This window comes from Cavia porcellus, unplaced genomic scaffold, assembly GCF_034190915.1.
Source record: "Cavia porcellus strain 051 isolate PalLab524CR breed Dunkin Hartley unplaced genomic scaffold, mCavPor4.1 scaffold_3, whole genome shotgun sequence".
NCBI lineage: Eukaryota > Metazoa > Chordata > Mammalia > Rodentia > Caviidae > Cavia > Cavia porcellus.
In genome coordinates, this window is record NW_026947486.1 from 45,071,199 (window position 1) to 45,094,544 (window position 23,346).

The 23,346-nt window shown below is 33.9% G+C and overlaps 1 protein-coding gene and 1 non-coding gene across 8 annotated transcripts in view; one reads left to right on the plus strand and one right to left on the minus strand.

Annotated features, from left to right (window-relative positions):
• Positions 1-23,346, minus strand: part of Atrx (ATRX chromatin remodeler) — a 292,107-nt gene that overhangs the window by 192,054 nt on the left and 76,707 nt on the right. For 4 of the 7 annotated variants that reach the window (XM_063246118.1, XM_003471056.5, XM_013153685.3 and 1 more), the window contains 7 exons: positions 22,642-22,697; positions 21,045-21,097; positions 19,895-20,019; positions 16,904-17,017; positions 12,483-12,592; positions 5,567-5,634; positions 2,022-5,083 (listed from right to left, as the gene is read on the minus strand). In XM_063246118.1, the coding sequence (XP_063102188.1) occupies positions 2,022-5,083; positions 5,567-5,634; positions 12,483-12,592; positions 16,904-17,017; positions 19,895-20,019; positions 21,045-21,097; positions 22,642-22,665 (3,556 nt within the window). In that variant the 5' untranslated portion in view covers positions 22,666-22,697. The remainder of the gene's footprint in view (positions 1-2,021; positions 5,084-5,566; positions 5,635-12,482; positions 12,593-16,903; positions 17,018-19,894; positions 20,020-21,044; positions 21,098-22,641; positions 22,698-23,346) is intronic. The other 3 variants (XM_013153683.3, XM_013153686.3, XM_013153684.3) reach the window with 3 other exon arrangements.
• Trnat-agu (transfer RNA threonine (anticodon AGU)) lies at positions 22,546-22,619 on the plus strand. The gene has a single exon. It is a non-coding gene; the product is annotated as a tRNA-Thr (tRNA).

Here is a 23,346-nt window from a genome sequence, read left to right on the forward strand (position 1 = left end):
GACACCTACAGATTCAGAATAGAATAAGATAAAAATAAAAATACCTCAAACAGACCAATCTTCAAAAGAAATATTACTAGTAATATTGTCATTCCATCTTTACTCCAACTTTCAAAATCTGACCAATCTTTTTTCAAAAGTGAAGTTAAAATTCTATATTAAATTTTCCCTTAGAGGATATACCTCAATTGCACAGCACCTGACTGGCAAGTTTGATTCCTGGTACCAAAAAAATAAATAAATTTTCCCTCAAATATTTAAATAACTCACTTGTCACTTAACATGGACCCACTGTAGTTCTTCTAATATTTTTATAGTCCTAGTATAGTTTTTATATGTCGCTGTTCTGGTTTGCTTCTTTATTGTTATTATTTTTGCTTTTGTTTTTGTTTTTGTTTTCTTGAGACAAGGTCTGGCTATGTTATCCAGGCTGTCCTCAAACTCCTGGGTTCAAGTGCCTCTTGCCTCAGCATCCTGAATAGCTGGGATTATAGACTATACCATCTCACTTGGCACTTCTAGTATATTTAAAAAAGAGGTAGAGGCCAGGGACTTAGCTCAGCAGCTAAAGCATTTGTCTGGTAAGTATAAGGTTGTAAATTTGACCCCTGGTACAAAAATAACAATAATAATAATAATGTCGATCTTCGTCTTGCATTAAACTATTCATCTCAGTTGTTTGTGTCATTCCAAGCCCCTGTTTCTAAGAAAATGTTGTACTTATAAAAGAATACCCAGAGGCTGGGGATTTAGCTCAGCGGCATAAGCGCCTGCCTTGCAAGCAGGCAGTCGTGAGTTCAATCCCTGGTACCGGTAAAAATGAAAAAGACAAAAAAAAAAAAAAAAAAAAAAGAATGCCCAAATATTGCTAAGGAAATTACAATTCTCTAAGCTCATTGGAGGGAAGGGACTATGTAAGATCTCCTAAAATTGTCACATAATATTAAATCAGACATACGAGAGAAATATATGAATTCTGCATGTTTATATGAACATGCAAGTAAATTCTTAAAGACAGTCATTTATCATTGGCTCACATCTTAACAAAGTTATCTTTGAAAAAACAGTATTCTTTACATAGAGCTCATTTTCAAGCCCTCTCACATTCTATTCTGCTTAAATGCTATTATTGACAAAGCCCAGGATTTTTTATTGTTGTTGCTTTGAGATAGGGGCTCACTATTTAGTATATGCTGGCCTCGCTGAAATCCTCCTGCCTCAGCCTCTTGAGTGCTGGGTTTATAAGTATGCATCACCATATCCAGCCGAAACAGTTTTTAATGGGTTAAATTTCCCAGAAAAAAATAGGGAGGGGGAAAAAGGACTGAAGGGAGGAGAAAGAAATGGGGGAAAAAAGAATCAAGTTAAATCATGTAGAGGTAGAAATTCCCTACAACAAATATGATAACTGTTGTGTGTAAAATATACCCGCGCTGAGGATATAGCTCAGCAGCACAGCGCCTGCCTGGCAAATACAATATCCTGAGTTCAATTCTGAGTACCAAAAAAATAAAATAAAATAAAACAAAAATATAATGTACCAACACAATCTAATTTTAAAAAATAAATAAAAATATACTACTAAAGCTGATTGGAGAAAAAAAAATTGTCAGCAAATGTATCTTCTTGTAAACAAAGTAAATGGTTTATTCCCAAGAAATATCTAGAGGTAAAGAAAATCTCACACAATTTATACCTGTTGAATTACTTGCATAAGTCTGAGTTTCCTTCTTATACTACTGCTTATTATTTCAGATAAAATCATTAAACATTAATAAGAAAATTACTAAGTACCCAACAAATTTGATTTGTCTAACATGAAACTTAATGTTTGAAATATTTTCCAAAGATGGCATAAAAATAATGGAGAGCCTTTATAGTAAATCTCTAAACAATTTTTTAATGAACCTCTACTAAACAGTAATTCTAATTTCATTGACTTCAAGGAAAATTAAACAATATAGTTACTCAGGATGGTTTAGAAAACACAAATTACCAATTTTTTATTTATTCTTGCATACCTGAAGATTGGCAAAATCCACTGTGTGAAGACAGCACTAAATTTTCAGTCACAGGCTTAATTTTCTGTTCATCACTGCTCCCCTCGCCTACAGAATTCTGATCATCATCTCCTATATCAGAAGAGGAGGAAGTAATATCTGCTTGCTTCCTTTTAGTGCTTGTTCTTAAAGAGCTTCTCTTTTTCTCCTTGACAACGACTGACTTCTTTTTAGTTGAGCTTCTTTGTTTCTTCTGCTTTTTATTATCTTCAGAACTTTCCTCAATATCAGATGATGATGAGCCACTTCGTACGTCCTTGGCATTTCTCTTTGAATTTAAACTTCTTCTTTCCCTCAATTCTATTCTTTTCAGTCTCCTATCAGAAGAGTTACAACCATCCTTTATGGAATATTTCTCAGTATCAGATGATGAGCAATCTTGTTTCTTCCTTGAATTCTTTTCAGGCAAGTTGCCCCTTTTCTTCTCTCTACTAGATGCTCTATTCTTACTCCTTTTATCTTCTGAAGAGTCACAACTGTCTCCTTTTCCTTGCAATTTCCCAACGTTATCAGATAACCCCTCCTTCTTTTTAGACACCTTATCTTTTAGTTTTTTACCTCTCTTTTCTTCATCAGTTGAATCATTCTTACTCTGTTTTATGCTCTGAGAAAAATGAGAGATTTCTTCTCCCTCAGGTAATTTCTCAGTGCCATCACAGGATGATTCATACTGTTGTTCTATTTTAATCACTTTTTTCTTTGGGTCTATGGTTTTCTCTTCTTTTTCATCAGATCCTTTTTTGCTCTTGTTTTTATCATCCTCAGAAGACTCATCACTCTGCTCTTTCTGTAAAAATTTCTCAGAGACATCAAATAAACCACTCTGTACTTTTCTATATGTTTTGGTCTTTAGATGCTTGCTCTTTTCTTTAGTGTCAGCAACTTTTTCATCTGGAGAATTTAAACTCTCTTCTTTTCCAGAAGAAGATTTATCAACACCATCAAGGGAAATACTTGGCTGGTGCTTTTTACAAAATTGGTCTCTTAATTCCATAATGGTCTTGTCTTGATCTGCCAAAGAGAAACTTGCATTCTCTAGTTTCCTTTCATAATCATCAGATGATCCTTCCTGCACAGTCTTCAAACTTTTCTGCCTTTGATTATCCGTTTCTTTCCTACTATGATTTTCATCTTCAGAAGAATCACAGTATTTTTTATTTGGAAGCCTTTTTTTGGTTTTTCTGGTAGCCCCAATTTTACTCATGTTTTTTATTTCTTTTTCTAATTCTGAGTCATAATTAGAAGACTCAGACTGGTTTTGGCGTTTCTTTTTGGAAATTATAGAGCTTTTACCTGACCTACCTTTTTTAATATCAAAATCTGAACCGGAAGTAGAACTTTTTCGTTTCCTTTTTCCTTTATCATCTTTTCTTGGTTGAGTCTTTAAATCACATAATGTCTTTTGATTTTTATGAGTCTCATTAATATCAGTATCTGAAGAAGAACTGTGACTCATCCTGCTTACCTCCTTGAGGATTGCTAACATTTCATCGGAATCTGAATTTTGATCTACAATTTCTGACTGCTTAGATTTAGGCAATTTATTAGGTTTAGGGTTATCTATAGCACAGTCAGAAGAATTTCGTTTATCATTTTTTCTCATGGGAACATCTGATAGCTGTTGTTTGTCCTTAACCATTTCATTGCTTTCTTCATCTGAATTAGATGTTGCAGTTTTAGTTTCTGTCTGTCGTCTCAGGGGTGTAGTCTTTACACGAGGAGATCTTCGAAGATCAGATTCTTCTAAAGGTAATGGAACTTCATTATCAACCAAATGCTCCTTATCACTGTTTTCCTCACCAAGCCCACATTTCTCTGATTTGGTATGTAGAACAGAACTTTTAGAACAAACTTCATCTTGTGGAACTTCCAGACAATCAGCACCTTTAATTGGGGAGTTACAAAGGGAAACAGGAGTAAGTTTCACATATAATTCTCTTGTCATTTTAGCTGTAGTTTTTGACTTGATCCCTCCTCTGTGGTCTTTTGAAGGAGTATTTAATTTTACAAATGAATTCTCAAGTTCATGCTCAGTTGCACTATTACCATCCACCTGACAATCAGCTGAGCACTGAACTTCCATAGCATTCTCAAGATTCTCAAAAATATCTTCTGGAACTGATGAAGGGACAGATACAATATCCATGTCCAAGTCTTCAGAAGTGCTAGCAGGTTCATACTGAGGTTCCTCTTTCCTATCAGATTTCTTAGGTTCACCACTAGTACTTTTATTTGCTCTTTGTTCCTCTGTTGGAACACTCTGATCCATGTGCTCATTCTCTATTTGTTTTCTTGATAATTTAGCTTCTGACTTTGAAATATCCTTCCTTTCTAAAACACAAGGTTTTTCTCCTTTCCGTACTTTTATTTCAGGCTTGAAATCTATTTTATGTTCTTTGGTATTTTTCTCTTTGTTTAAAACATCCAAAGCTCGAATCTCTGAATTCAAATCTTCTTCCAATGCAAGATGAACCTTCTTAATATCATCCAGCACAGATTTAAAAGCTTTAAGTTGACGTAACTTCACAGAAGAACTGATTTCTGAATTATCTGTTACCTGCTTCAAAAATTTAATGTAACTGGAGTTCATGTTGGCTGTGGTCTCAATCAGTTTTTTTGTCTTCTTAATCATCTCTTTGGGCACAGTTAGTGCTGAATAAGAATAGGTTATAGAACGAGAACATGAATCATCAAATTTCTTTTCTTCTCCATTACAATTTGAACTATTCTTCTTTGGGGAAAATCTGGGTACATGGTCACATACTTTACTACTCTTTTCACTGTCAACTTTTATTTTCTTCTTATTTTGTTGCAACAATTGTTCTAAATTTTCAAATACGCTGTTACATGCAGTGACCAAGTCCAATAAAGGTTCTGGGTGACAAATGTAGCAATACCATTGGTTGTTTTCATCCATTATTGTAGATAGTTCCTTTCGACCAAGGTTGCGCAGAATGCATTTCTTACAAAAGGCATTATGGCAAAAGTCGCAACAAATCAAGTTTCCACCTTCTGCACACCATCTGAAATATTTTAAAGATTCAAGACATTATTTCCAATGAAATTAATTTTAATTTCATCACTATTAAAGCAATCTCAGGTTTTTGGCCAGCCATTTTAGTAGAAACTTAGAACATATGCTTATTCTTTTACAAGAAATATACATCTAGATATAAACATAAGGCTTTCTGCAAACTGACAAATATCCACTAAAAGCATCAATGAAAACACTACAAAAGATGGACCAAACAAAAGACTATAAGGACTACCACAAAGCTATACTTGGTGGCTCACACCTATATCCCAACATTGAGGAAGCACAGGCAGAAGGATCACTCAGAGCTCAAGGCCAGTCAAAGATATATTGTGAGTTCAAGGCTTCCTTGAACTATACATAGCTAGAGCCTACGTCAAAAAATAAATCAAGAAAAACTGAAAATGAAAAAGAAAAAAAGCTCCCACAGAAAGTAGATAATGAATGTTAGTGACCCTGATTTATTACCTACCTACATTGTTCATCCATTCCATCTGAGTCGCGGCTAATATCATCACTCATGTAATACTTAAAGCAATTCTATTGAAAGAAAAAGGGGAAATTTAATTCAAACTTCAAAACACTTATAAAGGACAAAAAATGTTTAAGCAAGTAAGAAGTACAAGGAGGTCAGGAATGGTAGCAAAAGCCTAATAGTCCCAACACTTGGGAGGCTGAGGGAGAAGGATTGTCACAAGTTCAAGGCCAGCCTAGTGAACTCAAGGCCAGCCTGAACAATATAGTAAGAGCCTCACTCACAAAAAACTAAAGTTAAAAAGTAAAAGGAATGTGCATGCTTTAAATAAGGCAAAAAAAAAAACCTGTACTTCCCAATATTAGCATTTTTTTAGATATAGCAATATCTGAAAACATTAATTCCTTTAAATACATTGCCATATCATCAAGCATCACTAGTCCATTTAATGCTGTTGGAGAAAAGAAGTAAACCACCCTTAAAGGAAAACCCACCAGAATCACAGCAGACTTCTCAACACAAAACTTCACGTCAAGGAGACCAAAAGGTAAAGTACTTCAAGCCGTAAAAGTAAACAATGTCCAACACAAATTGATATACTCCACAAAATCCTCTGAAAACTGATGGAGAAGTAAGATATTGCCATGAAAAAGAACACCTGAGGAAATTCATGAACACCAAACCAGCACTCCAAAATGTTCTCAAAGATAATGCAGAAAGAAGTAACAAGTACTACAACTCCATGAATCCAAACAAAATGAAATGAATCCACAAGGAAAGATAAGCATTGGCAAGGAGGGGCACACACACAAGAAAATAACATTACAAGGTTAAATCAATATATAACAATTATAACCATCAATGTTAATGGTCTCAATTCATTAATTAAAAAAAGAGGTTGGTACACTGGATTAAGAATCATGATTCAACAATATGCTATATATAAGAAATACATTTAATTAAAAAAAATTCAAAGACTAAAAGTCAAAAGATGAAAAACAATACACCATGTGACAGGAACCCAGAAAAAAGCAGGAATACCTATTTTACTTGCACACAAAGTGGATTTCAAGTCAAGTCTGATCAAAAGTGACAAAGAAGTGAACTACATCCATGTTAACTGAACAATCCAAGAGAAGAGATAACAATCAATGTGCCAAATACCAGTACACTGAACTATACAAAACAAATGTTAATGGACATGAAAAATCAAAAAAGCACTAATAGAATTGTAATGGGGTACCTCAATACTCCACTATCAAAAATAAGACAGATCACCCAGACCAAAAACATCAACAATGAAATATTAGCACTGAACCAAACTTTAAAAAAAAAGGACTTAGTATATGTCTACAGAGTATTCCATCCCACATCAGATACAGTCTTTTGAAGTGCACATGGTACAATCTCCAAAACAGACCATATACTAACTCATAGAATGCACTTCAGTAAATGCAAAGGAACTGAAATTATCCCATGCATATTATCAGAACATAGTGCAATAAACTGTAAATCAATGGCAAAAAACCCACAAGAACTTCATAAATACATGAAAATTAAATAGCACCCTCCAGAACAACAAATGAGTAACAGATGAAATTATATAAGCAATTAGTTTCTACAATAAAACAATACCACCAATACAATATACAGGAACTTATGGAACACAATGAAAGCATTCCTACAAGGGAAATTTATAGCAATGAATTACCACATGAGGAAATAGAGGGAGTTCAAATAAACAACTTGATGTTGAGTGTCAAGCTCCTAGAAGAACAAGAGCAAGTCAACTCGAAAGATCATATGAGGGAGGAAATTATAAACAGTACAGCAGAAATTAATGACATGGAGACTAAGAAAACAATACAAAGAAACAACGAAGAGTTGGTTCTTTGAAAAATTAAATGAAACTGAAAAACGCTTTCAACCATCTTAAAAATGAAATAAAAGACTCAAATGCAGGCACTTATGAATAAAAAGTGTAAAATCACAACATATCATGCAGAAATCCAGAACATCAATAAGTATTTCAAGGACCTACATTCTAATAAGATGAAAAGTGCAGAAGAAATGGACAAAACTTCTAAATACATATGAATTACTAAAACTGAATAAAAAAGATATAACAATTCTACATAAACCAGTATCAGTTAATGAAAGTGAAGGTATAATTAAAAATCTACCAACAAAGAAAAGCCCATGCCCTGACAGGTTCACTGCTTAATTCTACAACAAATTCAAAGAAGACAATGCATCTACTTCTCAACACTTCAATGAAATTGAAAGGAAGCAATACTTCCAATTTCATTCCTATAAGGAAGCATTACCCTGATATCAAAACCTGAGAAGGATCCACTTAAAATGAGAACTAAAGGCCAGTCTCCCTCATGAACATAGATGCAAAAATTCTCAATAAGATACTGGCAAACAGAATGCAGGGAAACAAGATTATATACCATGACCTAGCAGGATTCTTCCCATGGATGCAGGGATGGTTTGACATACACAAATTAATAAATGTAATACAGAATATTAACAGGGCCAAGGACAAAAACCATATTATCATACCAATACATGCAAAAAAGGCATCTGACAAAGACCAATGCCCATTCAGAGCACCTGTCTGGCAGGTACAAAGTCTTGAGTTCAATTTCCAGTACCAAGAAAAAAAAAACCTACAGAAAATTGGAACAAACGGTCTTTATACCAATCCGATAAAAGTTATCTATGACAATAGCCAACATCAAACATTTAAAAAAAAAAAACCTGAAAGTTTCACTCTCAAATAAGGTACAAGGCAGGAATGTACACTGTTACCCCTCTTATTCAATCTAACTCTGGAAACATTAGTCAGAGCAATTAAACAATAGAATGAAACAAAAGGAATAAGGACAGGAAAGGAAGAAGTTAAATTATCATTATTTTCAGGTGACATAATGCTCTACCTATAAGACCTCAAAAACTTCTGAAAACACTTCTGGATTTAAGAACCAAATTCAGTCACACAGATGGATACAAAGTCAGCACTCAAAAACCAATAGCCTTTATGTATACGAAGAACAAAATCACTGAGCAAACTAAGGGAAATAATACCTTTTGCAATAGCATCCAAAAAAATGAAATGCCTAGGATCAATCTAACAAAGAAAATATACTCTACACTGAAAATCACAGTACTCTTAAAAAGGAAATTGAAGAGGATATCAGAAAATGGAAAGATGTTCCTTGTTCTTGGGTAGGAAAAACAGAGTGAACATGACTACATTTCAAAAATTTTAATATTGATTTAATGCAATCCCAATCAAAATTCCAACAGTATATCTCACAGAATTGGAGAAAACAATCCTAAAATTTATTTGGAATCAAAAAACTTATAATATCAAAGGCAATTTTAGGCAACAAAGGCAAGGCAGGGATTTCCACAGTCCCAGACTTAAATTTATACTACAAAAGTACTGTGATAAAAATACCATGGTGCTGAAAGAAAAAAAAAAAAAGACCCAAGGATCAATGCAACAGATTAGACGATGCAAAAACAACTTCAAACATACTCAGCCACCTTATCTTTGACAAGGGAGCTAAACAACTTTACTGGAAGAAAGCCTCTTTAATAAATGGTGCTAGAAAACCTGGCTTTCCACAGGCTGAAGATCAAAACTAGGCCCATATTGGCCAGGTGCGGCAGCACATGCCTGTAATTCAAGCACTCGGGACACTGAGACAGAAGGATTTCTGGGAGTTTGAGGTCTGTCTACTTACAAAGTGAGTTCAAGGCCAGCCTGAATTGCATGGTAAACCCTATCTCAAAAAAACAAAAAAATGGAATAAAGTAAATAAAAACAATAAAAACAAGATCCGTATCTTACAGTCTGCACTAAGGTAAAACTGAAACAGATCAAACATCTAAATATTAAGACAAAAACACTAAAGCACAAAAACAAAAACACTTGGAAGATAGAATAGGTAGAACCCTTGAGGACACTGGTGTAGGCAAAGACTTCACAACCAAAACCCCAAATGTATAAGAACTGTCACGAAGAATCAACAACTAGGATCTCCTCTAATTAAAAAGCTTTTGTACAGCAAGAGAAATCATCAACAGAGTGAAGAGACAACTCACTTTGTAAGAAAACAAATTTTGCCAGCTGTTCCTAAAACAAAGGACTACTATTTAGAATATATAAACAATTTTTTAAGCGCCTGCCTTGCAAACAGGCAGTGGCGAGTTCGATCCCTGGTACCGATAAAAATGAAAAAGACCAAAAAAAAATTTTTTTTTAAAAATCAGACCCTCCCTAATTTAACGACCCAATCCAAAAATGTGCATCTGAAATGTGTAGTTACTTCCCAAATGAAGTAGAAATAGCAAATAAATATATGAAAAAATGCTCAACACAGTGTGAATATTCCTCAGAAAACTAGGTTTAGAGGCCCCATGTGACCCTGCTATTCCACTTCCTGGTATGTTCCCTAAAGAATTAAAAGCATCATACCATAACAATATACACATACGCATGTTTATACTGGCAGTTTGTAATACCTTAATCTTGGAAACAGCTAGGCATGGTGGCACATGCCAATAATCCTAGGATTTGGAAGGCTGAGTCAGGAGGATTGACATGAATTTGAGGCCAGCCTGGGCTACATAGTAAGTTCAAAGCTGGTCTGAACTATATAGACCCTGTCTCAAAAAGAAAACATCTTGGAAACAGCCCAAATCACCATCAAATGATGAGTGGGTAAACAAAATGTGGTTCTTTTATTCAAAAAATGAAGTACTACTCAGTCATAAAGAAAGATAATCTGGGATAACCTTGAGACATTTCTAGGTAACTCCTAAGTAAAAATTGGAGCCAAGTATGTAAATACTGCAGTTTCTCTGCTGTGAAAAACTGAAAGTGTAAATAAGGATCACAATGGGTAACAGATATTGAGAAATAGAAAGAAAATGTTCAAATATGAAGGAGAACTTGGGAGTAGGGAGGACGAAAGGGAGGAAGACAAAAGAAAAATGAGAAAAGAAAGAAAAAATGGAAACAAAGCTTTTATAAATAGGGAAAGAAGAGGGGATAAAGGGAGGGTATTGTAATGGGGGAAAAGAATCAAAATATATCATATACAGGTACAAATTTCCTATGATGAATGTGATCATTATATATACCTAAAATGTACCAAAACATTTAATTAATTTAAAAAAGCATCACTATCCCTTACATAAAAGTATACATAAAAAGATTTTATTCATTAAAGCAAACTTCTGGTCTCATACAACTAGTAACCAAAGGCCTATATAAAAATATATAAAAGCTAGGTATGGCAGCACATGCTCATAATGGCAGCTACTTGTGGGGCTGAGTTAGGAAGATCACAAGTTAAAGGTTAGCCTGGGCAACTTGGTGAGACCCTGTCTCAAAATAAAATGGACTAAAGATGTAGTTCAGTCATTGAGTATCCCTGGGTTTGATCCCCAGCACCAAAAAGAATAAAGTCATAACAAAAAAATATATTAAATGCTCGTATCACTTAATGATTTTATTGGTCACCATATGTGTATAAATACATACAGTGAGTAGAGATAATCAATGTACATTTAGTTTTGAAATCTCAAAGTAGTTATCATGCAAAGTAGGAGGTATTATGAGTCAGAAATCAAAGGGTCAATAACATGTAAATAAATCTATCATACAACTAGTAAGAGGCAAAACTGTTGCTCAAATCTAAATTTGACAGACTTCAAATTCCTTTCTAATGAGACTACAGAAAGTTCCAAGAGATGGAAACTCTTCATTACTAAAATGGGATAGTCTCAACAGACTAGCCCTTTAAAAAAGAAATCCAATATATATGTAAGAAAAGAGAAAGGAAATCTAGGTTACAAACCAAGAAATATGAGATCTGGATGTCAAAATTTAAAACTAGCTGGGCATGGTGGTGAACACCTACAGTCCTAGCACACAAGAGGCTGAGGCAGGGAAACTGTTCACAGCCTAAACCATACAGCCGATCCTGTCTCAGAAAACAACAAAAAAAATTGTTTTCACTTAGATTCTACAAAACATTGCCAAGAGCCACTGGCTAAATTGAATTCAAAAAAGGAGTAAACAAATTGCTAAAGTATAAAATCAAATTTAGTATATCCAACCAAGTCAAAATGTATGAAAAATTCATGACAAAAAGATCTCAAGGTAGGAAAAATTCATGACAAAAAGATCTCAAGGTAGGATAAGACTTCAAGGAAAATAGTGACTGACCCTGCATTATCCTGTTTTTTTATTGGGAAATAAACACAGGGTTAATCTTAGCACTAACATGATATTAGCACTAACCTTGATATTATAATTATCTTAAATTAGCTCCCAGGTAATAATAAAAAATTGTCAACAGACTATTAAATTTGGGGCGGTGGGGGCGGGGGGAGTACCAGCAATCAAACTCACGACCTCACACTTGCCATGCAGACACTTATGCCACAGAGCTAAATCCCCAGCCCTGGACTATTAAAATTTTAATCAACCTATATAAACCATTTAAAAAAATAAATCACTTTAAATTCCATACCATCATTACCCTGCTCACATGAGATTTATGAAAGTGGGATATATAAGAAGGAAAGTTATAGAACACATGCTTGCATGCTCAAATACATTTCAAGCCTTGAAACATATCAGGCTCTCCCCTTCAACTCTACCTTTAACAATTGTTTTGTCTCTTCTTAGAACATGATAAGCTAATCCCACTCCATCAGGCTAATTTTTATTCAAATTTCAATATTCAGCTTACATCACCTCCACTAGAAAGCTATCCCAGCCGAGATCCTAAATACTGTAAGGGCACTTTTCAAGGCCTTTGATACATCTGTCTTCCCCAGGACAACATAAGCTTAAGGGTAGAGACCTCATCAACAGATTACATACCTTACAAATAAGGACTTGCAGTGAGGGGTGTCTATAAATGGAATCTTTTTGAAAATGGTTGACCTGTTGTCCACAAGCCGTACAGCTCACAATTCCATGAAGCCCATCTTCTAGGAGAAAGGAGTGACCATTATGCACACATTTACATACACAGGAAAAAAATATTTACCATAGCATTTTGTAACATTTGTATTAGATATGAAATACCTCATAATCCTTGAGAAAATGAGATTTTGGACACAAGTTTAAAAAGCTAATTTTAGTGACTTTCTAAAACAATTTAACAACTTTTGGGCAAATTCTGAGCTACAAAGCCTAACTTCTTTTCTCCCACTGACATACACCCCATTTCTTACAACTTGATGTACTACAAAGACACTCAATAAACAAACTCTAAAAACAAATTTGAAGAGTTTTTTCATATAGACACTGCTTTGCTAAAAGAGTTCAGTAATAGTTCTTATGAAATGGGAAAATGACACATGAAACATTATTTTCCAATCTTATATTTAAGTTAGGCATGTCATGAAGGTTTTTATTCTCTAGCTGGAATTGTCTACACAAACCCTATCAATATGTTACATGAAAAATTGATAATTTTATGATACCAACAATTTGCTTCCTAAGATTTACTTCAATATTATCCATAATCAACATTTACCTTCCTACTATGTCTATTTCACTATTCCTCCATATCAACAACATCTACTGTTTGTGTCGTTTTGTTTTTTTGTACCAGAGACTGAACTCAGGACCTTGCAGGCAGGTGCTCATGCAGCTGAGCTATATCCTCAGCAACAACATCTCCCTTGCAAATAAGACATTGCTAGGACATCTGTCTCAGCAATACATCAGAATTGCTGAGGAAAAGGACAGACCTCATTCTGTAATATCAGAAGGAAAATGAGTTGAATATAACCTAAACAAGAAAGAATAAGAGGAAATCTCTTATTCCTAACTCTTGTCCTTAGTGCTGCTAAAGCAGAGCCTAACATTTTGAACTTAATATGAGAATCATCTGAAGCATATTTTTAAAAACACAAACACGTGCCTGTGGTCCCAGCTACTAGGGAGACTGAGAGAGGAGGACCACTTAAGCACAGGAGTTTGAAGGCAGTTTGGGCAATACAATGAGACTATCTCAAAATGGAAAAAACACAGTCATTCCCACCTCTAAAATACTGAATAAAAATCTTTTGAGGTTTTCTTTATTTTTGCTTTGTTTTGTTTTTTTGCAGATGATCCTGCTATGCAACCAAGACCTTGATCCAAATAAGGTAACAGATTATGATTCAAAAGAGGCTAGGAAAAATACCTGCTTTCACAAATAAAAGGGCAACTAGAGAAAAAACAAATAAAAAAATAACCTGTGCTTCTACTACTAAATAAAAAACCAATTATCATATATCTTACCTTTTAATTTTCTATTTGGTGTCTTTGGTTAATTTTCAGGTCCAGAGCACCATGGACCCAAATATTATTTTCAGTATCTTTATTTGTAGAAGTTAAAAAAATTTTAGTGGTTTTTTTTTTTTTTTTTTTTGGTACTGGGGATTGCATTTATGACCTAGCACTTGCCAGGCAGGAGCTTATGCCACGGAGCTAAACCCACACCCCAGAAGTTAAAAAATTTTAAAGCACAAGGAGACTATCATACTTTTTCAAAAGAAAATCTGAAGTCTTACTTTATATATTGCAAATATTTATATGAAATTACACTGTCCTGCTTTGGTGCTTTGATCCCGGGCATTCAAATATTCTACTATTTCAGAAAAAATATATAATGTACTTTTCAATTTCAAATAATTTCATTTAGATAAAAAAACAAGACAAATGAAACCCATAAATATTTTCTATGGGCTTTTGTGTATGTATCACTCAAGAAATTTTTATAACACAGTGATCCTTTGAAGAATTTCCCTCACATATGCAAAGAGAACCGTATATGAAAATATCCACTGTAGTACTAATTAGAAAATCAAAAGATCAGAAAAAAATTTCATTTTTTGAAAATAAATAGTGGTTTAATCATGCTATAACAGAATCCTATAGATCAGTAAAAAATAAACCACATGTACACTTACTGACATGGATAAATCTGAAAAACAATGTTGAACGAGAAATATTTCAAAAGGTATTTACAGCACACTATTTTTAATGTTCTTAAAATGAATAATAAATGCTTTTGAGTAAATACATAGATAGAAAACATAGAAAAACATGCATACACATGCACATGCATAAAACGTTAAGATAATCATTACCTGTGGGGTGGGAAGAAGGGAAAATGGATGAGAGTAGGACTGAACCAATATTTTATTTAAGTGAGATCTGAAGCAAATATGGTAAAATGTTGAAATGTTACTTTATTTTATGTACTTGTTTCTGTAAACGTATGTTTCAATTTTTATATTTAGTTATGAAATAAATATCTCAAAAGATTACAACTGTGTAAATGGAAAATATGCATTTTCATTTCTGAGTGCAATACATTTTAGTGGTTTTAAAGAGGGAACAAAATTAGTTTGTCATGTTGAAAAACTAAGTGTAACTCATTTTTTAACAAACTGGGCAAAGTATGTCAAAACAGGCTATAATATGTTGAAAAACCATAATTCCTAAAGTGGTCATTTTAGCTATGTCACTGTGCTATAATTTTTTTCCAAATCAATATAATTTTATGTTTATATTGTTGATAGTCTCTTAAATTAGCTATCAATTGTTGAGCTGATTTCATTGAAAAGTTTATATATTAACTACATCAACTACAGCACCTCAAATCAGTAGTTTATTCATACACGTTTATGAAAGTAATCCCAGAAAACCCTGTGTGCTTTCTGACAGTTTACACTGTAGCAAATAATAATGACAAAAATTTTTAAAAAGTCAGTGCTATATGGCCATATACACACAATTTCCCTTAAACATAATACAAACATCCTTACACAGAACACTCAACAAAATGTTCCAAAAACATACCAGCTAAAATCAAATGCCATGAATATATCAAAGTGGCACTAAGAATGCCCTTCCCAACAACAGTGGTTCTTCTCTGATTCTGCTTTCACACCTATCTATATTTCAGACACTGTTCTAAAGACTCTTCCCAAAATTCACCATTTAGACATAAATTTTGATACAATGCAGCAACATACAGTACTGTCTTCACTTGAGGACTCAAAATCAGAGGAAAGACCTATTACTGATTCTTACCATCACGTTCTACTTGCTGATTCTTTTAAGTTTTAACAATACACAGTACCTCAGCTTTGGTGAGCTGTGTCCTTTCTTAACTATGAATAGCTTTGGTGAGCTCTGGTGATAGTTTTCCTATTATGATCTATATTCTCAGAAAGTCATCCTTATGCTCAACAGGCTAAACACCCCCTTGTGGGCAACTGACTAAACAACATTTCTTTGATTTTCAGTGACAACCTAAGAAATTATTTATTTGAAAAACTGGTATTTATAAGAACAGGTATATTTTACTGGTTCCATCAAAATAGTCATAGCACTGAAATAAAATCTACATATAATTACACCAATGTAAGACCTTCACTATAATTTCAGTTATATAATATGGTCAGTATCAAATGGCTCATCATTGCACTTCTGTTTAATATTTAGGGTCATGTTCCATCTTTTGGAGATTCATTCTTTAAAAATTATAGATTCTGGCTCTGTTAATCTGCCCAAAAAGCATACACAGGCACTATGTAAAAAATCACACCCAAACAAGTACAACACATACTCCACTCTCATAAATTCTAAATGAATTCTGAAGCTAACTTTCTACAGCTGATTGGCCAATCTATGTATCCAAGGGAGGGCGGACACACAAAGCAAGAGGTGGCTCAGGCAGATGGAGGAGGGTTTATTGGCTCTATCTCTCTTCACTTTCTTATTCATCTGCATTTCATCAATGATCTAAAAATTTAGAGTATATTAAAAACTAACTGGAGCACAATTTTAACCTCATTCTAATGTTATGAGTTAAAGGATTTGCATTTTAATAAGTACCCCAGGTAAAACCTAATGTAAATGTCTAACACTATATTTTTTTTATTCTGAATATGTATGATGTTACCTGGAGGCCACAGGCAAGATTTTGCACAAATCTGAAATGCCTTCTGGTAAGGGGAAACACATGTTATTGTGACATAGTTATTACAGATCTAATATCTGGAAGGAAATGATAAAATTGAGATAAATAGTAGCCACTGAAGGCAAAGGTGTTTTGACTTGGTAGTGTTTAACCTTTTCTGCTTCAGAGCTCAAAGAGAAACAGAAGTTATTTTTAAGTAGTGCTTTTTGTAAACAATGCACAGAAAAGTGGAGGTATTTTTAGTAAGCACATCAGATTTCCTAATATGGTCATAAACAGCAATTTAAACTCATGTTTCATTTTCACTTGTATTTACCTCCGCGTTTTTTGAGATTTTCAGTTTTCATTTTACTTCTGCTTCTAAATTCAGGCCCTTTAAAATCATCTTTGTCTTCATTCAGCACTGGCTCTGGTTGTACAATCACTGTACCTAGAATGATTTCATTTAAAAAATCATTACACATATTAAATGTGCAAGTGAAGTACAAGACTTCAGTTCAGACAAAGCCAACATTGGTTTGTTTCTTTCAAGGTTTAAATACTTGTATAAGGACCTCACAAGCATAAATAAAACAGGGTTATAGTAAAAGGGCCAGGTATAAACAATCTGATTATTTGTGGGATGTAATTCATAAAAACAGGAGGGGCAGATATTATGAACTGATGAAAACAGAAATGTGTGAATCAAATAGAAAGCCTCGGCTCCATTCTCAATTTTTATAGTGCCTATCACAAAAGCTGTTATGGTTATAAACATTCAAAATAAGCTCCATAAAGGGATTATAAAATAAGTGACCTAGAGAAGGGGGAAAAAGACATTCTAGGCTCACACACTAAATCAGAAAAATCAGAAAAAAACTTAAGGTCTTCTTTTGCACTGGGGAGAAAATGGGGGGGAGGTACAATAAAGTTCATTCATTACTGCTAAACCTATTCTGTAGAATTTGTGAAATAGTATATCAAAGTTTCACTATCCTGCAAAGTCCTTATAGAGTTTTAAACTGAAGATTACTTGAAGACACTAAGCTGAAGTGCTCCAACAATGAATTATAGAATGAGATCATTTGTTGGTGCCTACTGAAATACTTTAGAACAAATGTCTTTTCTTAACTATGAATGTAGACTGAGGAGAAAATTAATAATTTAAGTTTTCATTACATTCTCTTGATGATATTTTTTTTTTAAAATCCAGATCTAAATGCTACTACACTGTTGGATTTCATAACTAACCGTTACAATTAAAGTAACAGCAGTTATTTGCCAGGCTCCCACTAACCCATGGGCCCATGTTATTCAACAAGAAGATTACACATATGTAACATCTAGGTGTTAAATGAATTCCTGCCTCTCTAAAAAATGGGGATGGGTATAAAAGATTGAGATTTTATAGACTGCAGTAAATGTAAGTAACCCCACTTTCAAAAATGTTATTTACAACAATCATCTCATACATTGTCACAAAATCCCCAGTATTTGAAAAGAGCTCAATACTTAAAATTAACCAAAACAATAATTGATCTCTTCATTCTTTATGATTCTTCTCTAAATGAAAGTAACAAATGGAAAGAACAGCCACTAGTTGCATTAAGATTAAGGCAGCCTTGAATTGAAAGCTTTTCAATTTAAAGCAAAAAAATTCCATGAGCTCTGAATTTGTGTATTTGTTTCTTAAAGTAGAAACAATGAAAGACCTTACCAGGTTGCTCTGAGGATTAACAGAATTAATTCTTTCTTTAAGAATCTGGTACTTATAATACTCAATACTCAACAACAGCCGAGATTTAACTATACGAAACAGTATATTTTTGTTTTAGTATGAGAGAATTAAGCTCATTTTTAGTAATATTATATACCGACTTTCTTCCATAGTACCATTAAAATTTGAATTCCTAGTTGTTATATCATATGTTCTCCCAGTGACACATACTAAGAACATAAAAATCTAACTGACTCAGATTTAGTCACTGAGATTCAGAATTTCATGTTTGTTGTTTCTGCTCTCAGCCATCGAAATCACTACATAAAATTTTCTAAAATGATCTGCAAAGCAAAGTACATGGTAAGCCCATCAATTCTCCATCTTTTTTTCTTTTTCAAGACAGGGTCTTACTGTGTAGTTTAGGTTGACTTTGAACTGACTATGTGGTGTATAGCCCAGGCTGGCCTTGAACTTGTGGCAGTTTTCTCTTACCTCAGCCTCCCAAGTGCTGGGATTACAGGCATGCACCACCATGCTCGGCTTTATCAAATCTCCTTCTATCTCATTTCTCTCCATCATTTCTTTTCCTTGTCTCATTTTTAACTAATTTATTCTTGATAAGCAAAGTCCAATCCCTTCAACTCACTGTACTCTTTAATCATTCATAACTTTTTTAAATGTGTCACAAAAACATAGACATGGAACAGGATTTAATAATCACTTGTAAAACCACTTGTAAGATTAAATTCAAAAAAAATCTCCTAAGACTAAATATATCATTTAACAACCAAAACAAAACCTCTAAAATTGTGCGTCTTTGTAATACCATGAAACTACAAGGTCCTCATCACTGTCTCATCAATCATACCACTATCACATTTGAGTTATGAAGACGTGAAGAATTTTACTGGACTTCTTTCCTCAATGTACTTAATAAAATTTTAAAGTAATAGTAGAGCGGTATATGATAAGGCTTTTAAAAAGGCATCTTCAAGAAATACACCAAAAGAAAGAAACAAAGTTTTAAAAAAAACCTAAATCTATCTTTAATAGTGAAGTTTAGCTTTTAGCCTTGAAGAATTTAACAATTTAATAAAACAGGATGGGGAAGCACTTGCCATAGACATGAGGGCTCTAGGTTTGCTCCTCAGCAGCACAAAAAAAACAAATGCAGTAAGAGTAAATGCTTTAGAAAAGCATTATTTTTACATAAAAGAACATTAACTGAGTTGAAACTTCATGGATTAGATTTTAAAATTACTTTCTTATCAAGTGTAATTTAGATACTAAAGTGAGTTCTTTTTTTGTCAAAAATTTTTGAGAAAAGTTTTTGCTATGCAGCTCAGGCCAGCCTTTGTAGCACAGGCTCTAAGATCCCTTAAAAAAATAATGGAAATAAGTAATGTTGGATTTTGTTCTTTCCAAACTAATTGAAAGTTCTTAAACATGTAGCCTCACTAACACAAGTATCACTATCATACCAACACATTTGCAGACCATTATCAGTCCTTTGCACACAACTAAGAGTTATCAAATTCAGATTTTATAGCAATGATATTTTAAAATACATTTCAAGTTTAATTTACTATTAAAATTAATATACATTACCTTTTGGCAAGCTTTGCATAGTAATATCATTTTCTGAATTTTCATTAGAAGCATCTTCATTTACAGTTTCATCTAAAAGTTTTTCATCATCTGATTCAATATACTTTGTTACAATTGAAGGTTTCCTAAGAAAGAATTAAGTCATCACAATTATGGACATTTTTTACCATTAAAAAAGATTCCAAGAATATAAATCATGTATTTAGATCTAGCAGTGGGTCTCAAGCAGGAATGTGCATCCAACTCATGCAGGAAAGTACAAATTTAAAATCACTGAAGACTACAATATAGTAGGCCTGATGTAGCATGTACATTCTGAAAAAGCTACAAAGAGGATGTTGAAAAGTATTCTTTTTGTTTTTTAATGATCACTACCTTAGAGAGTAAATTAATAATAACAAGCAAGCAAGCTTGTATATTTTTAAATCAGTGTCCAAAAACTAAATTAAAAATTAAATAAACAAATAAAAGTTTTACAAAGTGTCCAAAAGACTAAGTTGTAAACCTCTAGTAATAACTATGATCCACAGCATATTGGGCATTGAACATACTTGAAAACAGCTTCACTTCTTATGCATGGTTTGACAAATTACAATAAAAAATATTTTCTATCAGTAATGGATCTACTTGTAACTTTAAAATATTCTGACCATCTACTACTCCTCATCCTAGATAATTTCTCATAACTTTCAAAAACCCATGTGATCTGATCTCAATATTTTATGAACTATACACTGCAAGACCACCAAAATACAAATCATCTAAAAATTCTTTTATAATTAAAAGTTGGAATGAATTCATCATTATTGAAACTGGTATATACAAGGATATCTTGGTAACTGGTAGATACAAGGATATCTATTGAGCTACACTGTTCATTTCTGTTTGTATAAATAGTTTACTTAGAACAGTAGTTCTTGAGCCAAGTGTGGTGGTGCATGCCTATAATCCCAGCACTCAGGAGGTGAGGCAGGGTGATTGCCATAAGTCTGAGGCCAGTCTGGGCTACTCAGTGAATCCAGGCCAGCCTGAACTACACCGTGAGATCCTATCTCCAAATACTTGAAGTTTATAAAGTAGATGCTTTTAGTAGGAAAAAACAATCAAAAAAAGAAGTTAGCTTTTTTTTTATCCTTTAACATCAACCAACCTTTTTGAACGTGATGCTCCTGATGACTTAGATTTTTCTGAAGAGCTAGTCCCCTAAATATGAGAAAAAATTACACGGGTGAATAAAACTCTCAAAGCAATATCCCCACAATTAACCTTTTTCCATGGTAAGACATCTGATATAGTGATATGCCTCAAAATGTTTCTCTAAAAGGAACTTTAAAAACCACACACAGTTTGAACATGGTCACAAGTCAACATCAGCAGTCAGTCTAGCAGGTTGAGGCAAGAGGATCAAAAATTCAAGCACAGCTAGACAATTTAGCAAGATACTGATTCAAGATAAAAAATATGTTAAAAGGGCTGGGGATGTTAGCTCCGTGGGAAGGACCTGAGTTCAATCCTTATTACAGCAAAACAAAACAAAAAAACACTGTGCAAAGCTCTGGGGTTCAATCCTAGCACTCCTTAAAAAATTAATTCTCATGTTTACTGTTAGGTTTCCTTGATTTAACATTAGTCCTTCTAATCCTTTACTTTTCTTTTTTTCTAGTGCTAAGGATTGAACCCAGTACCTCTAGCATTCCACTGAGCTACAACCCCAGACTTAATTTCTGTTCTGTTTTCTTTTTTGTAGTGCCACAGATCAAACCAAGGGACTCATGCATGCTAGACAAGCATTCATTCACTGAGCTAAATCCCCAGGCCCCTGGTCTTTTTAAATCACTGCTGTTGCATGCTTGGTTGTTGGGAAGGGACGCAATGCTGTACTATGACCCTTGCTACATTCAACAAAAACAAAACAAAGGTGCAAAAGAAATCAGCTCCCAACATACATAAGCAATTGTAAAGATCTAAAAATTGTCGTTCTTTTCTATGCTAATATATGACACAAAGTAACTTGTATAACTTGCTTTCGGACACTAAATTTACCCTCATTTTGCGAATATAGTAAGTACATTAAAATGGATTCCCCTTTTTACTCTAAGTGGTGACAATTCCAAAACAGCAGTGATGGGTTGCTATAGCAATACTTCCTTGATGGGGGAGGCAATACTGGGAATTGAACCCAGAGCCTTCACACTGAGCTACATCTTCAGTCCCTTTACTTTTATTTTGAGAAAATAAAAAATTTCACAGCCTAGCCTCAAAGTTGTAATCCTTGTACTTCAACTTCCCAGAGAATTGGGATTAACAGGCGTGTACCACCATGCTTAGCTTTTGAAATGCTGAAAAACCAAGCTTTGAAAAATCTCAGAATCATAGGGCCATGTCCACAGCATCTACCTTAAACATCAGCAGCATACCATAATGATGGTTAAATACCTATCTGCTAGCAAAACTTCAGCTTTCTGACTTTAGGTAAACTGCTGAAGTATAAAACACAGTAACAAAAACAATGAATTCCTTCTGAAACTGAAGAGCTAACATGAAAAAGATAACCTTGAACACAGCATGCATCAACTTGCAGCAATATAATGGTAATATTCTAGTTGGCTATTAGAAATTATAAATGTATTTAAAATACTTCAGAGTTGGGCTTTGGGATGTAGCTTAGTGGTAGAGCACTTGCCTAGTATGTACAAGGCCCTGGGTTCAATCCCCAGCATTAAAAATAATTTTCAAAGTATTCTTACTTCTTCCTTGCTGTTTTCCATCATATCAGAGTTATTTCCAGAACCACTGATTTTATCTAAAAAAGAAATAAATAACATTATTTATCTCTTCAATGTATTACCAAATAGAACTACAATACCTACAATTCCATGCATCCATTTTCATGCCATGAAATATAGTGAATACGGTACGCTAATACTCATTAATTGGTAATTAATCATTAAAATATCCAATACACTTAAAAGCATATCCTATGTACTCTTGTTTGACATATTAATTCCTGAATCAAATCATTTTCTGTTGTAATTTCCTGAAAAAATTCCCAATAAAAGAAATTTTAAGCTCCTAAAAATAAGACTAATAAATTGTATTGGACTTCCGGGAAGACTGTAGAGCAGTGAGCAGCAGAAAAAACAGCCTCTCTGAGAGTCACTGTCCAGACACTGGAATATAATCATCATGAGGAAGAAATAAGGGAGTGGGTACCTTAAACCCTAAAAATCTAAAGTGTGAACCGAAGCCTACAGAGAATGTAAAAAGAAAAACTTCCACAACAAGAAGGTCGTAGCTAGCAGCACCTTCACCCAAAACTGGACTAAGTAGGTGAGAGGAGCTGTTGGAACTTGGGGACACACAGTCACAGTGACTGTGGCAGCTGGCAATTCCAGAGAGGCATGGCAGTGGAGGGCAGCAGCCAATCTGGAGGTCTGCACTGGCTGGTGGTG